The sequence below is a fragment of the Uranotaenia lowii genome, chromosome 1, assembly GCF_029784155.1.
Source record: "Uranotaenia lowii strain MFRU-FL chromosome 1, ASM2978415v1, whole genome shotgun sequence".
In the NCBI taxonomy this organism is placed as follows: Eukaryota; Metazoa; Arthropoda; class Insecta; order Diptera; family Culicidae; genus Uranotaenia; species Uranotaenia lowii.
Genome location: NC_073691.1, coordinates 118,150,458 through 118,167,719, shown reverse-complemented (window position 1 = coordinate 118,167,719; position 17,262 = coordinate 118,150,458). Strand labels below are relative to the sequence as shown.

Sequence of the window (17,262 nt, the reverse complement as noted above, 5' to 3'; positions counted from 1 at the left end):
CACACACACACACACACACACACACACACACACACACACACACACACACACACACACACACACACACACACACACACACACACACACACACACACACACACACACACACACACACACACACACACACACACACACACACACACACACACACACACACACACACACACACACACACACACACACACACACACACACACACACACACACACACACACACACACACACACACACACACACACACACACACACACACACACACACACACACACACACACACACACACACACACATACACCACACACATACATACACCACACACACACACACACACACACAGAGCCGCAACCCCCTTACCACCTTCACCCACCACACTCCCCATCCCCACCCTTCGCTTAACACCCACCATCGCACACCACCCGCACGTAACACACCACCCACCCATCAAATACCACCACCACCCACCCATCACACATCACCCACCCATCACACACCACCCACCCATCACACACCACCCACCCATCACACACCACCCACCCATCACACACCACCCACCCATCACACACCACCCACCCATCACACACCACCCACCCATCACACACCACCCACCCATCACTCACCACCCACCCATCACTCACCACCCACCCATCACTCACCACCCACCCATCACTCACCACCCACCCATCACTCACCACCCACCCATCACTCACCACCCACCCATCACTCACCACCCACCCATCACACACCACCCACCCATCACGCACCACCAACACAACGCACTCGTCATCCAAAAAAAGAAAAGTCAAGCGCAACTCTCTTTAAGATTTTGGCCCTGAAAAGGGCCTTTTTTTGTTATTTGTAGATATGAAAACATGGTCAATCTAACGCTTCCTCGGGAATCTCATGTTTAAGCAACAGTTTAAGCTAGTGATTGCTATGTGATCTTAAGGGAAATGAAAACATGATACTGATTCCAATCCAACGAGACGCATGAGACTAAAAACAGTTTGAGAGCTTTTGCCCTGAGTCAAGCGTTTAGATCAAAGCAGTCATTGTAGGCTTTTCTCGCAAGCGTTTGATACAAAGCTCATGTGTTTATCACATTATTTGCATAACTGCCGGGCGCATAATTTCGACGACATCGGCCTTGTTTCTGCTTACACTTATATTTAATTCGCCTTTTGTTATGCAGTTGAAAAAGCTGCATACTATCTTTATGGGTCGATTTAGACCATTAATAGTTATTAAAACGACAATTTATGGAAGAATGATTTTTTTCGAAGTTAAGTTCCTTTAAAAAATTCGACATACTTTATTCTAGAATGCTTATTTGAAACGAAAAACACATTGACTCGGGATAGGCTGTAGTAATTCTACGTGAACTTCTCGGTCGTTTCATATATACAACCACTGTAACTTTTTCGCAACTGAATTAGCACAACTCCTTTTCTTTTTCTTTTCTGGCTTCACTATCTATCACTGTCCACAGATTCTCGTAATCCAAAAAAACAGTTCAATCCACCACTATAATACTCAAATTTAACTATCCAAACTCCCGATGAAAATTTCACACGTCCGTTCTGCGTCACTGCACGTTCGCGAAAAAAAAAAATGGTGAGCAGAACCAAAACATTGTTTGTTTTGGTTCCTCTTACTATGTTCAATTCGCAATCGAGAACAATAGATCAATGATTGCTGATGGTAGGTGATGATGATAAACGCGGTACAAATGTTTACATCATCACACGGTTAGGCGGGAATACTCGAATTGGGTTTGTGGTAACACAACAGTGTTGCCAGATATTCTGGGTAAGAATATCAAAGTACTCATTGAGAAGTTAGTACTTTCTCGGTAATATTTCATCTCCCTTTTTTCTTTGGTTTTTCTAAACGCAATCGCAATCGTTAGGGAATATAAGAAGTGGAAAGTGACAATTAGCTATCGCTAATCAATATAGTTGTATTCTACTGACCTAACAGACGAAACATGAATAATGATAACTCTATTCCACCACTTAAACCAGCGTTTTCAACAGAAGAAAAATGCACAAAAAGTAAGTTAAAACATTGATTGGCTTGGTTTCATGCCGATTGAAGTGAACCTCGCCTAAAGGCGTGTCTGGGAGTTGATTAAATAAATTGTATATGTATGTATTGTATGCATTTCTACCACTCAGTTAGCAAGGCACAGCCGGTAGCAGCGAGCAACTATTGCTTTGTAACTTGATCAAGATTCATGAACTGGATGAGTTCAAAATGACTTTGAATGGACTGTTACAAAGGATAAGAAATGTAAACAGAGGCCCTTACACATCTAAAAGAGATAGGATAAAATTGTCTCCATCGAAAGAACATATCAAACCCATCGAGCGTCTAAAGCGGGTCATAGACTACTCAAATGGCCTGTACAAATTCGATGATTCCACGACGATTTTTTGATTTATGCTCGCCCACACACTATACAAACATTTTTCACGCGAACACAAACGATTGCTGGCGAAAACAGCAACAGCAACAAAAAAAACCATCTCCACCCCGGCTGGGAGGATGGTTTGTACAAAATATTTCGATCCCGACAGATTTTACTCCAACCGTTTGGGCTTTCATTCAAGCAGTGCCATACACTATGCAAATCGTGTTTACAGCGACAAAATTTCATCGAATTTCATCGCATTTGTACAAATGTTTTGTAGTCTGTGGCCCGCTTAACTCAAGCCATTACAACGCGTAGAGCTCAGCTGGGTGGGAAGATGGACCCGTCCTTTCCTCAAGAATCGCTGCATTCGGATGCTCGGATGGAACCCTTCAAAATCTCAAAATTGTTTTATAAAATGGTAAATACAATACGACAATAAATTATACTTAGCCTCGGTAATGTTTGCTTTTCCTCAAAATCGGCTCCCATGTTTTTTGTTTGTGTCTGAACTACATTGATAGTAGGCTTTGAAAATTTCAGAACATCAACTAACACAATCTGACCAAAACTATCAAAACACGAAAAATCACATGCGCACGTATGTAATTTTGCACAAAGAATTCCGTTGAGTCCGATGCATAAGATACCTAAAATCAATAGTATGTTTTCAATTTTCTTTCACTTATCAGCTTATTTGAATGGAAACTTAGATGTGATTAGAATCATAAGAAGTAGCTTTTATATATTTATGAAAGAAAGATTGTAAAAAAGCTGCAAAGTGGTCCAAAATAAGTCCGTGACCCTAGTCTCCTTTTACAATGAATCAAAAATAAAAGATTTCATTACTAAGCGAGTCTGCACAAACCGTAGGCCAGTGATCGAAATTTTGATCGAAAACTGCTCTTTAGCTTCAGTAGGGGGAAAGTTCATATAACGCCCCATGTGGCTAATACGCGCCACCCTTGTTTTGAAGAATCTGAAGCATTTAAAGCCTGCAAAATATTACCAATTTGTTCTAAATGCTGTGATTGGTCATGGCAAGTATGTTTTTTTCCTTAAAATGCTCCTGTGTCGTGATAATTTCACAATTAAGGTTTTTCTTCATTTCGATCTAAATTTTAAAACACTTTCAATAAAGTGTCACCAAGCAGAGAAAAACGAATAAGACAATATTTTCCGACACATCGATAGAGAAGAATCTAAACTACGATTTAATGCTAAAAAATTATACCGAACTCGCTATGGTATGCTTTTTATGGGTATGTTTTATCACGGCCCATGCGCTCGTTATAACGCGGAAATCGTAGTAGGCTGAAAATAGCATTAATTTTTCAAAACGGCCAATTTTCATTGAAAATGAACAAAAAGTCTAAAACCTTATTTTGAGCGTTAATTCAGCCCAAAAAATCTTCTTTTGTTTTTTTTTTTAAATTTTGATTTTATTTTCATCCAAAATGTCTGTAAGTATTGGTGTGTTTTCGGTCTTCGGCTGCTCTCGGGTGTGTTCGGCTGCTAGGCGCGTATTGAATACACGGCGGCGCGTATTTGCAACACAGTTTTGTTCTGTGGCTTTGAATAAGGTTTTTAAAAATCAATTTTTTGAAGCAACTATAGCAATTTGAGTAATAAAAAATCATAGGCATTTGTAGAAAACAATTTTCTTCAACGATTGCACCCATTTTTAACACAATTTGTACGTGGAATACATAGAAAATCAGCGATTCGCTTAGGTGGCGCATAATAGGACATGTTCCCCTACAGATTGATTTGCAGCACTTTGTTCAGTCTTTTGCCACGTTTTCGATATAATCTGCTGGCTTCACATGTTTTTCTAAAACACGATTCGGTATGGGTCCAAAAAATTTCAATCAGACGATGGTGTCAGTGTCCAAGATCGGCTCGGAATGTATGCCACACTTACATATGGCTTGAGAAACCATTGCAGTTTTACCAAATTTTTCTGTAAAAGTTGGTACCTCCGTCAGTGAAATACTGGTCACCCAGAAGCGTAGTGTAATGAAACTTTGCAATAGGTTTCGTCGTCGATGATAACGCACAAGAATGTTTCACACAGCATTTGATCATATAGGGGAAAGGACTATTATTTTTTCTAAGACATACACCGTATTAGCCGATTTAGGCTTAACAGACTGAATAAATGTCGTGGACAACTAAGATTAACATTTAACACCCAGTACCGAGATGGGAATCGAACCCATGCCTTCAGTGGGCCAGCGATTACCGTCTTACCAAGCTAACCACTCGACCACCGAGACGTACAATGGAAACTGAGGACTTATTTTGGATCACCTTACCTAGCTTTCCAATAAAGCAACTAATCATGAAAAATGATAACAAATATAGAAGTCCAGGCACTAATTGTTTTCATGATTAGTTACTTTATAAGAGCACTAGACAAGGTGGTCCAAAATAAGTCCGTTACCCTAATTTACGAGCTCTTGGGTTGACGAAAAAAGTATAATCCAGTTAGGAAATAGACATTTTTAGTGTCTGAACACGAAACAATGATGGAAGTCACATATTATAGCTGTTTTCTATGGTTAAATTAGCGTTCTTCTTAAGGTGGCCATTATGCCCTTATCTCCCCTACTTCCGAATCATTTTTCGTGCCGCTCCAATGCAAACAACTTCCCTTTTAGCCAACTGATTCAGCGAAATGTTGGTGATAGTACACCATTTAGGCATGATATTTTTGCGCTTTTCCGGAGAAATGCTTCTCATTTTCACGATTATTATGAATGGTTAGACATTATGAGACACCCTATACTCAATGCTTTGTTGTTATGAAATGTAGCTAACAGGTGGAATAATAACGCTTTAAAATAATGAAATTTTTGAGCAATTTTTCCGAACTCACCTTCTTGTCGCCACCCTTCGGCACGTATGCGTCGTTTTTGGCCTCTATTCTGGGTGCAGCTTTGATTTCAATCTTCTTCGTCTCGATCTTCACGTTGCCTCCGCCCGGCTTGTGTGTGGCATTTTCCAGCGAACCAATCTTCGATTTGACCACCTTCAGATTGGGCGACGGCGTTGCTCCTACCTGGATTTTGTTCATTGGTACTTCTGTTGTTGTGATATGAGATTTAGGGAAAAAAATAACAAAATTTGTTAAGTTGTATATAAACGCTGAAACCGTGGCTTAAAAAGGATAAAAAACAACAACAACTTGAACCATCCGTGAAAAGGTACTGCGAAGTGAAGTGTCTTTTATCAATCATTTCCTTTTTTTAACATTTGAAAGAAATAAAAATTTTAGCAAGAAGAAACCCCGTTTACTAATTGTGAATTTATTAACCATCTGTAGTACCTGCAACTTACTTTGAACATAAAACAAGATCTCCATATTATTGTTGATTATTGTTAACAAATTTTTGGGGCCATTAAGTTATAATGGCATTAAAACATATCTGATTTGACCAATCGAGTAGTGCACCTTTTTTTGTCACTAACGCTCATACTCGAGAAAATATTCAAATGTGCATAAATTCAGGGGCAAAAATAGATTTGCTAATTTAGAAAAAAAAAAGATATACAATACTTGCTCGGTAATCGGACGATTTTAATCGAACACACGCGATAATCGGACGATTTAGGGAGCTAAGTCCAAAGCAAGTTTTACTGATTAATCGGACGTTTTGGGGGAACTTTGATCACCGGGGTAACTATGATCAACATGACATTTTTGCAGATAATCATCATTAGCTAAGTAAAAAGTTAAAATATCTGAAAGCAGTTTGCTACGTTTGAAAGCCTATAAATTGAGTTACAAATAAGCTAAATTTGGTTTGTATTAGAAATTTTTTGATTTTACTCAAAATGTAATTTTAAAATCTTAAAATAACTAGTTTTTCGAAGACTCACAAACAAACATCTCTCCTGATCAAATTCAAGCATTTAGGAGCAAATGGATTGTTTTACATGAAAGTTCAACTTTTTTCTTTGTTAAGGTTTAGTTTAAGTGTTATTTTTATGGTCATTTGATGATAATTTTTGAATATTGAAAAAAAAAACGATGATTTTCCATGCCCGTATAGTAAAAATGGCTAAAATCCTTCAATTTCCTGGTTCAATTTGAAGGAAAAAAGAACATGGGAACAGTGCGAGGACCTAGGAAATTGCATGAAGACCAAATTTCATTTGATTTTAAGGGCAAAAAAAATTGAGAAATGTTTATAATTTTTACCCCTAGATGTATGCAGCAACATTGTTCATCTAATGATTTTAAATGTTTTTGAAAAAAAACCTTGAAAATATTTGTTCAGTCCTAAAAGAAATACTGTTATTAATGTTTATGCGTTCTGTTCTAAATGGTACCTTAACAATAATTCTGAGATACGTTAAAACCATAGTGATCAAAGTTACCCCGAAACACGAAATCTAAACCAGATAACTTTGATCACTATTTAACAAACATTTTATTATAACCACCAATGACGTTTGAATTCCCTGAAATCAATGATCATATTTTATACTTCTCACCTCAGTAAGTGTTTTAAAACTTTTAGGTATTACGAGAAAGCAACCCCCTCCAAAATATTCAAAAACGAATGAAAAAAGTTTTTAAGTGATCTCAAAAGTGACGACCATACATCCGGGCAGTATCCGGGTAAATTTTCTCAAACCCCAGATATTACTAAGCAAAAATCAAGAAAAAAAATTGACATAATAAACTTTTTTTCGATCAACACTCAACGACAGATTTTGAATCGTATTTTAAGCTTCCAAAACAACTTTCATGATTATTTTTATAAAACTTGCTAAAAAAAACTTGGTTTTGGAGGCGTTCGTTGTTTTTATTTTGTTTGATTTGCAAATGAAGGGAATAAATCCGGGCAAAACTCTGGCATTTTTCAATGAAATCCGGGCAACCGGGCCGAGCCGGTCTATTTCCAATTTTTTTCCAAATTGTATCTTTTAAAACTGATTCGATTCAGTTTTACTCATTACATATTGCTCAACCTTCAATAATATATAAATTATTGTGATGAAGACTAGTGATTTCAGTCAAAACTTTTAACCGAAACTATGGCACCCTCTGCAATTGGACGTGTTCGGTATTCGGTTTCAAAAGTGTTTGCTTAACGAGCGAGTACTGTATACCACTGTATAACAGAAATGCCATAGAAGTTTTTTTTTCACATTTTTTTCATTTCACGTTTTAAATTAATAGGAGGAACTTCTCGACTACCTAACACTTAAGGCCTTTTAACAATAACTTCAAAAATACATTCTTGTAAATATTGGTTTCTCTACTGATTTTAAGAATATCAATATTATGATCACTAAACTATATTAGAAAAAAATAAATTTCCAACATATTCATGTGCTAAGAGAAATCATCCCAACTAACAATTTTAGCTTTATTGGCTATTTGAAATGTCATCATGACCAATTTTTGAATCCTCGATAAAATCAATATGCTCTAAAATTTTTGTCCCCAAAGCTTTTATAAAGCTATTTTTAAACATGTTCGCAATTTTTGTTATTTTTTTCGAATATGTGAGATCTCTGAGTTTTTTTAATTTTTTCCAGCATCCATGATGGTTGATGAATGATGATTGCATTATTGACATATGATCTGGTAAAATTAATACACAAAACACCAATGTTTTAACCAGACTATGAGCATCTTTTCTACTGCCTGTCAAGACTTTAGGTAAAATGTGTACGAAATAGTATCTTAAAATTGATGCGCCTCGTCAAATCTGATAATCAGTCATGATGGAATTGATAAAAAAAAAGGTTTGTTTTGTTTTGATGTTATATTTGGGATTTTAAGCCTCTTGGGTTCATTCATCCTATCATGAACAATAGGCCTGAAAAAATATTTTCAAATACCTGCATTGAGAATCCATCAACATGGCGTCATTTTGTGACAACATGGCGTTAGTCAATTCAAAGCTAAATAGCCTTTTTATAGTCAGATAAATGGCTAATTTGTTTTACAATGAGAGCCATATAAAAAGCTAAAATTTGACGTTTTGGATGAGTTCCTTATTTCTGAGATGTTAATCATTAATAAAGTAAATGAGGACAAAATTTTTCAATGAAAAGGGATTACTTATGGAAGACCCGTGGAATAAACCATTAGTTGAAGTCGAATTTCGTTGTCTGACGCCATCTTAAAATCGAAGATGACGGCTTCCGCTAAACTTTGAAATGTTGAATATGACTTAAACTCCCATGATACCCCAACAATATTGGAATTGCATGAAAGGACTTAAAGGACATCCGCTAAACTTTTAATGCTGTAAATGACAAAAAGTCGTATAAACCACCACTATATGGGTATTGGGTGAAAGGACTAAACAAGAAAACGTCGATTTTTTTCCTTTCCGACGCCATCTTGAAATCCGAGATGGCGGCATCCACTGAACTTGAAAATGCTGTGAATCACTGAAAATCGCATAGAAGCCCCACAATATGGGTATTTGGAATAAGGGCTAAACTAGAAAAAGTCGAATTTCGCTATCGGACGCCATCTTCAAATCCAAGATGACGACTCCCACTTAAAATGCTATTAATCTCTGAAAATCGCATGAAACTTCCACAATATGGGTATAAGTTGAAAGGGATCAACGGAAAGAAGACAAATTTCGCTACCAGGTGAATGAAATCCAAGATGGCGGCTTTTACTGAACATTGAAGTGGTTTTAATCACTGAAAATCGCTCGAAACTCCCACAATATGGGTAATAGTAGAAAGGCATCAACGAGTAGACGACAAATTTCGTTATCAGGCTTCCACTGAACATCAAAATGATTTAATCACTGAAAATCACATGAAATTCCCTCAAAGTACGTCTCGGCGGTCGAGTGGTTAGCGTGGTAAGACGGTAATCGCTAGCCCAATGATGGCATGGGTTCGATTCCCATCTCGGTACTGGATGTTAACATATCGAGTCTCGGTCACAGCATATATAGTACTCTTTCTGTGGGCTGGTGGTGTTAGCATTAGTAAGATGCTAGCCATTATATACTTGAAAGATGTACGCTTTAGGCTTAAGTAGAATTTAGGTCTCTTCAAAGAAACACGAAGTTTCACTGAGATCCTATATGTGTGTGTTCGTTTTAAAAAAAATGGTAATCTTAAGTTGTCCACGCCATTTATTCAGTCTGTAAAGCCTAGCCAGTTTAGGCTTTACAGACTGTCCGTGTTTGTCTTTTTTTTAATGTTCAGTAGAAGCCGCCATCTTTGAATTCAAGATGGTGTCAGAAAGCAAAATTCGACTTTACTCGTTGATCGCTTTGAACTAATAACCATATTGTGGGGGTTCTATACTATTATCAGTCATTTACAGCATTTTCATGTTGAGCGGTATTCGCCATCTTGGCATTCAAGATGGCGTCGGACAACGAAATTCGACTTCTAATCGTGTAGCCCTGGAGCTTCGCAATCGCAATTCCTACCAAATAAGTAAGCGATCGGGGAAAAATGGTTACTTAGAGTCGGTATAAATCGGATATGATAAAAAATGATCAGTGATAAAAAGTTCGCCATGTCTGCAAATGTGTTCTCCCGCGCGAGATTCAAGTGAAAAAACAACCTTGTTGTTCTCTCTGCGATAATCAGTGCAACCAGATTGTTAAAAATCAGATGGTTTATTTGGAAATATTGTCCAATGTGAGAAACAGCAAACATTGTCGCTGGTAACGCTTTGCATGCATTGGGAGCTAAACTTGCGCATTCTCGCATACTTTCAGGATGTACGAATAAAGTGTTGAATATCGTCCAATTTGTATGATTCTCATCGCCAAAAGTTAAAAAAAAATGCTGTTATGCGATGATTGTATGATGTTTATGAAACGTGTAACAAAGTTTGTTTAGAAACATACCTACGAAAATGTTTGCTGGGTTCCTCTTTGCTTGATTTACCTTTTTTTCTTCGAAATAAACATTGCTTTATTTTTCCTAGATTTTTTGTCTTGCGAATGTGTATTTTTTGTACAAAAGGACAGATAAATTCATGTATCAAATCAGAAAAAAAAACTTATAATACTTTCAATTGTGTTTCAATTGGTATCACGGGTGTTGAAAGCTTTGATGATAATGATAATCATCTTTGATCATGATTAAATTTTCTTCGAAACGACGATTGCTCAATTGATTGATAAATAAATTATTTGAAAAAATAAATTTATTATTATTTTTCGAAATTGAATATTTGTGGTAATATTTTTGTAGAAATGAAAGAAAAATCAAAGAATAAAGAATTTCAAATTAAAATCAAAATACTTGGAAAAAGAGGAAGAATTTATAACATCAAACGAAAATGCTATAGATTAAAAAAATTTGAGTTTTTGAATCAAATTATTTGATATTTGCAATCAAAGTATATTTTTTTTATTCAAAGGAAAACATTTCTTCGATGCTTAGGAAAACGTATTTGAATCAAAGTAATTTTTATTAATCCCAAAATCAAAAGGAAACAATCTGTTGTTTTTGCGGCACTTTCTTTTGAAATAAAAAATCATTTTGCTGCGTATATAATAAACATAAATGAACACTTGTTTGAAAAACTAACTCAAAGTATGAATGGACTACGTTTAGGAAGGAAAAAAAAGTCACAAAATTCTGGGGAGTGCTACTGTTTTTTAGTCATCGATTCTAGGCCATCCAGGATACTCAAATATACCCAAAATTCGAACATTTTCGGACAATAATCTTTCAGAAACCATCCGTTGTTAAAATTAACGCATATTATAATCATGGAACGGATTCACCCAAGAAGCTCTTGCTCATGCTAGTTGAAGAAGCATTCCACTTTCCCAGCCGCCCTCGAAGAATTCTGTCTCTATAGGGGAGAGTGGGGATACTTGATCCCTTTTTCTTATGTTCACCATATCTTTTTGGAAACATTTAGCAACTCGCACTCTTTTACATTTTCTGTCAGCGTGTAACTTCCAGTTTCTTTGCTCCTAAAATTAGAACGATACTTGAACCCGTAGATGAACTAGAAGCATTTTCGTGGGAGTAAAAAAATTGCGATATTTTTGAAGTTAGGGGAGACTTGATCCTTTATTCAGGAAGCCCTAATCCATGCAAAAAATCAAACAAAACCCCAAGATAGAATGTTAATTGACTATTTTGGTCATGTTTGTTCTCATTTCACAATCTATAATTGTCAGAAAAAAAATTCTATAGCTTATTCTCAACCCTTGTGACATTGCATACTTACGGGCGCAATTTTTTATAAACAAGAGAAAATCAATTATTTTAGCCCTTGTCTTGAGATAATTGATGGATGAATATTAGCTATCGGATAAATATTAGTAATCTCGTAATCAGAAATGACCACGATCCATTGAGAAGAAGAATATACCGGGATCATTTGTACCCATATACTAGGGATCAATTGTACCAAAAATCAACATTTTAGAAAACTTTTTCTGAAAAAAGTTGGGAGTTTTCCATCGCTTTGAAAATATTGTATTTTGAAGTTCATTTTACACTCGAAAGATTGATGTATTGGAATAAATGTTTTTGCTATAATATTTCCATGTTGGTAACATTTTAAAATGATGAAAAAAGATCTTCCAGTCACATTTTGTGAAATTTTTCAAACAAAGTTCAATAACCCAAAAACTTATTTTGTTAAAATTTTTTGAGCTTCAACCATTGCTGTTTTGTTCCATTTGGCACATTTTTCTAGAACATTTGATCTTTGTACGACATTCCAGTTTGAAGCTAAGAAATCAAGTATCCCCAGGGATCAAGTATCCTCATTCTCCCCTACAGGAAACTGTAACTTCTTGACGATCACACATCGCATCAAAATGATTCCCAAAAACAGTTTAACTGATTTTTTTTTCTCAAATCCATTTTCACGCTTGTTTTTTGCTGAGTAATTTATGGAAAAAAATACAACACTCAGATGTCTCCGGTTAAATCTGATGGCAAAGTTGAACTCCTGAGAAAATTTCTCTTAAGATAAGTATCTTTTAGGTCTTTGAATCTACGGCTTCGATTTTTGTGTTGGGATTTTAGGTCCAAACTTTCCCATTGAACGTTTCGAATGATACATATCAACGAATTCCAGGACTCTCTTCTACTGGGGCTCGAGGATTCCGAAAAAGTATTCGACCGACTGAAAATGGCTGCTCTTCCACGACGAAAAGTCCAAGAGAAACTAGTCCATCTTATCGAGCCACAGTAGGTACAAGGCATTTTCGTACCAGGTGTCCTGATCGTTTTTTCGCTTGCGCTTATGTTCTTCTTAAATTTAATAATAAAGCTACAAACTTGAACCCAACACTTCAGGTAACTCAAGGATACTTAATTTGTAGCGTTTGTTCCATCGAGTTTTGAAATATAGAATGTTGGATCTCTGCTTTGAGATTTCTTCGTGCTCCTTTTTACCTTATTGCGGAATAACTAAAATAATGATCCTAATGTAGGTACCAGTTGCAAAACTTGATTTTTTCATCACTTGGTGTAATTATCCCACTAGGAAAGCTTGGTTGTACGAATTAACGATTCGTGCTTAGTGAATTTGAGTTTTGCATCCGGTTATAAATGACTAATATTTTTAAACTCTAACATGCAATTGATTTTCAAATTTAGAGCAGGATACTCACTTTTGATCAATGGTTCGTTTGGAGTTTCTGGTGTTTTGGCCGTTAGCCGCTGCTTCGAGGTGCTTCTGGATCGCGTTTGTGGTGTGATACTGTCAGGCCGCCGAAGTGATGGTATTTTGCTTGGTGATTTCAATGGTGAACCTGGAGATCCTGGACCATTTCGCTCCTGTCATCGATATAACGGAACGAAACAAATAAAAAAAAAACTTGTGTTACGGTTTTGCTGCTTCCGAACATCATTCAGTGTACCTTTTTGGATTTTTTCAAAACAAATTTCACTCTGTTACTTTTCTTTGGTATTTTGTCTTTGATCATTGAACTTCAGTTTTATGGGGCACTTTCTCCAATCAAGTGGCCTGCAGACGGCCAAATTAAACGGAAAGCCGTTGAACGGGATCACGGATCCAAAACTTACAAACGAAAGCGCGGTTCCACAAAATTATACTTTAATGTCACGATAGGCGAAGACAGACTAACGGGCACAACCCATGTGCTCATTGCTCAGCCCAGACTCAGGACTTACGCATAGCAATTCCGGAATGTACGATACATGTACGGAAAACATCAGAAAAATCAATGAAGCGCATCTTCACGCGCCCATATTGCGCTAAAGAAGTGGGATTTCATTAGCGATTTATTCGGTGGATCTCGCGAAGAAAAGAAGATCAAAAGTTAGGGAGCAGTTCTAGATTTAGCTCAATGCTATGGATTACGAATATTGTTTCCTAATGAAGCGCTACTGAAAAATATCTTTCAAACCAAAATTAAACGTCTAAAGTATAAATCACACAGAAGGGAGAGTACCTACAACCTTGCCTTATAAAAGTTTCATATGGATTTTTCCTCTTTTGATTAGTGTCAAAATATTTAGCACACACTAAGATTGCATTCCGCTCGGAAACTTGATCCTCCGAATCACTAGGAAGCTACTCAAATGTCACGAGTTTCGTTGAAAAAGAAAAAAATATTTCATAAGTACAGGGAGTCAGCAATATATATTTCGAAACACTCTAATGCTTCAAAAAATCGAAAGAACTTCCTTTCGATCGCTCAGGAACTCAAAACAGGTCAGGTAAAAAGTCGCCTGTATGACATTCATATCGAACAAGTGTCTCTACAAGCACAAGCAAAAGCACCGAGGTGTTATGAAGTTCATTTGCAGCCATTACAAAGTGATCAAAAATGCGGAATACGTGATCGTTGCTTATAACTTTTTTAATTCAAATTTTATGTTATTGGTGTCTTGGGAAAAGTTTTTCGGTAAAATCAGCTGTATAGTAGAAACTTTTTTTTCTGATTAATCCCCCTACAAGTGCGCTAGAATTTCTAACATCTCTTATATAGGGTTTAGCTCTTTGATGTCTTCGACAAATTTGTTAAATATCTAATTTTCTACAACTTTGTCTTAGATGTCAAGTTTCTAAAATAATTATTCTCCGAGCTATAGGCTAAATAAGAAACTTAACCTCTAAAAATCAGTTCATTAAAAATAACTGTTTTCAGTTAATTTAAAGATAAATAATATACTGCGCAAAGTTGTTTGTCTTGTTTGAATACACAATGTTGTTGAACATTTCAAGTTTGCAAAATGTGATACTGCAGAGCTATCTTAAAAAGATTACCTAAAATAGTGCTTTTTCATGCCTAATTTTACGAAAAAACTGGGCTGCATGGTGTTGCCCGCTTGAGATGCAAAGATTTTGACTACAAGATGCAGGTACAATCGTCTGTATCCACTTTTATCCAAGCGAGATACATCAATTTTACTTTTTCAGGTTTGCATTAATAACAACGATTTCTATGAAACTATAGCGTATTCTACTACGTGCGTTTCCATCTAGCTTTTCTCTGCGCGATGTCAGAAGTTTTCTAGCATCAGGCTGTGTGTTCAATTAGTGAAAGAATTTAGCCTACAAAAGTAAGCTAAGATAGATTATCAGAATACTCGAATAGATCGGTTTTTTGGCTTTTGACAGCGCACGTGATGGTCGTTGTTTCACTGAAGTCCACGTGGTTTATTTTTATCCGAGCCGTGCCCTCTATGTCCCGTCAGCGTTTAAGCAGATCTGTAATGCGTATCTGTGGCTACATCTGGATGGCCTAATCCAGCTAATAGAGGATATATTTCGTTTCGTTTCGTTTTTCTCAACAGCTAGTTCAGTTCGTTAGGGAATTTTTCCGTCATTATGGATCGTGCCGTTGCAGGTGATTGAATTGTTCTCTTTGTTTAGACTATGATTTTTTTAAATCTATAAATCGATCAGCTACAGACTACTTTTTGATATATGGCTTTCGTTGAGAAAAACGAAAAGAAATATATCCTCAACTAGCTGGAGGGCCTAGTAAAGTGGCCACAGATACGCACTACGGATCTGCTAAAACGCTGACGGATCGGATAAAAAAATAAAACAACGTGGACTGCAGTGAAACAACGACCGTCACGTGCGTTGTCAAAAGTCAAAAGACAGATCTATTCGAGTATTCTGATAATCTATGTCAAGAGAGCTTAGTTTTGTAGACTCAATTCTTTCACTAATAGAATACACAATAGCCTGATGCTAATGTTGAAACTCACTCGCGACGACCCGACGATGTTTACTCCGCAGCGATTAATGTAAACTGACGAACCGCGTGGCAATTGTAAACAATAACAGAGGGGCGAAAGTGAGAGAGAACGTCAATTAGCTATTGTTTGTAAGAATCGACGAAGAGTGAATTTGTAGTGTTCACTGGAATAGATGCCAGGTGAACAGTTAGGAAATCTTAAAAGAAGTGTTGCCACTATAACGGATGGATAATCCGACATATCCATCACTACTGTAACCTTACTTGATTATATGACTTGACGAGAATAAAGATAATCGTTATCTGTTTCCGATACAAAATAGTATTTCTTCTTTTTGATATCACAACAGCTAATAATACAATTGTGTTTCCAAACCTTTGCTATAAAACTTCTGACATCGCGCAGAGAAAAGTTAGATGAAAACACACGTAGTAGAATACGCTATAGTTTCATAGAAATCGTTGTTTTGAACGCAAACGTGGAAAAAGTAAAATTTATGTATCTCGCTTGGATACAAGTGGATACATACGTACCTGCATCTTGTAGTCGAAATCTTAGAATTTAATTAGCATATAAAGCGGGCTGACCGGCATGAAAAAGCACTATTTTAGGCAGGGTTGGTCGGCTCTTCTCAAACAACAAAGAGCCGGGAGAAAGCAACACTGTTTTCAGTTCGGCTTCCGAGTGTAATCCTCTTTCGCTGATCGTGCTCCACTCGTTACCCGAGTTTACACGAGCTGTAAGTAACTCGGACGGCAAGTGTGAGAGCATTTGCATCCGAGTGGGAGAAAGAGAATTCTAAACAAAGAGCGCCCTGTGTTTCAGTCATACACCTCAGAGTAAAGAAGGAAAAAAATGTTTAGACTCCCGCCACACAACGTAGAAAAAATATAAACAATTTCTACTCCGCTACCATGCCTACTGCTGTTAGCTGTTTTGATTTTTTTTTTTTTGCAAAAGGTAGCGTTCGAAGAAGAGGTGACAGGTGGTTTCATCAAAAAATTAGGACACTGCGAAGAACAAAAACCAGAATTTTTCAGGACCCCAGTAGATTGGTGGAAATAAAATGCAGCTCTTCTTAGATTACATAAATTAAGGCGAAATAGCGGTGCAGTATAAGCCTTAATTTATGCAGCAGAAGAGATATGAAGTTAGGTGGCTTTTAGTTTATACCGAAAAACACCGTTCAAATATCATCTGAACCGAAGATTACCATTGGTTTTAGAGGTTAAACTGTTTTTATTGCAAAATCAATTGCAATTAAGATCAGGACGGCTTCTAGAAAATCAGGACACCGCTGGGAGCTTTGATTCGGAAAGTGGCATCTTTTCTCGTGAACGTACCAAGAATAAACTGAGTAAGCCCTCGAATTCTCCTCAGCACATTGCGCAACAGATTTTTCCGGAGAAGGGAATTCTCTTCATCAGCGGATATGAATGCTCTCGCTCACTCTTATGTGTTGACAATCTCACTCTTCATTTCAGTGCGATTTATCTCTCCCCGCACCGATTGGGGGAGCAGACGAAAAAAATTGCACTCTCTTTCACTGGACAAGCCGATCTGAGGAGTTTTGCCACCCATGATTTTAGGTAATCATTTGAAGAAAGCTCTGTAGTTCTGTGCAAACTTGAAATGTTCAACAAAATTGTGCCACAAAAAAACTTTGTGAAACACATTAGGTATCT

At 36.8% G+C, this 17,262-nt stretch overlaps 1 protein-coding gene across 6 annotated transcripts in view; it reads right to left on the bottom strand.

The window, feature by feature from the left end:
• The window catches only part of LOC129739360 (microtubule-associated protein tau), a 148,102-nt gene that overhangs the window by 43,091 nt on the left and 87,749 nt on the right, over positions 1-17,262 (bottom strand). For all 6 annotated transcript variants that reach the window (XR_008735835.1, XM_055730765.1, XM_055730768.1 and 3 more), the window contains exons 5-6: positions 13,012-13,177; positions 5,292-5,497 (exon numbers count right to left, since the gene is read on the bottom strand). Coding sequence is in view for 5 of the 6 variants with exons in the window: in XM_055730765.1 (XP_055586740.1) it covers positions 5,292-5,497; positions 13,012-13,177 (372 nt within the window). In the remaining variant the exon portion in view is untranslated. The remainder of the gene's footprint in view (positions 1-5,291; positions 5,498-13,011; positions 13,178-17,262) is intronic.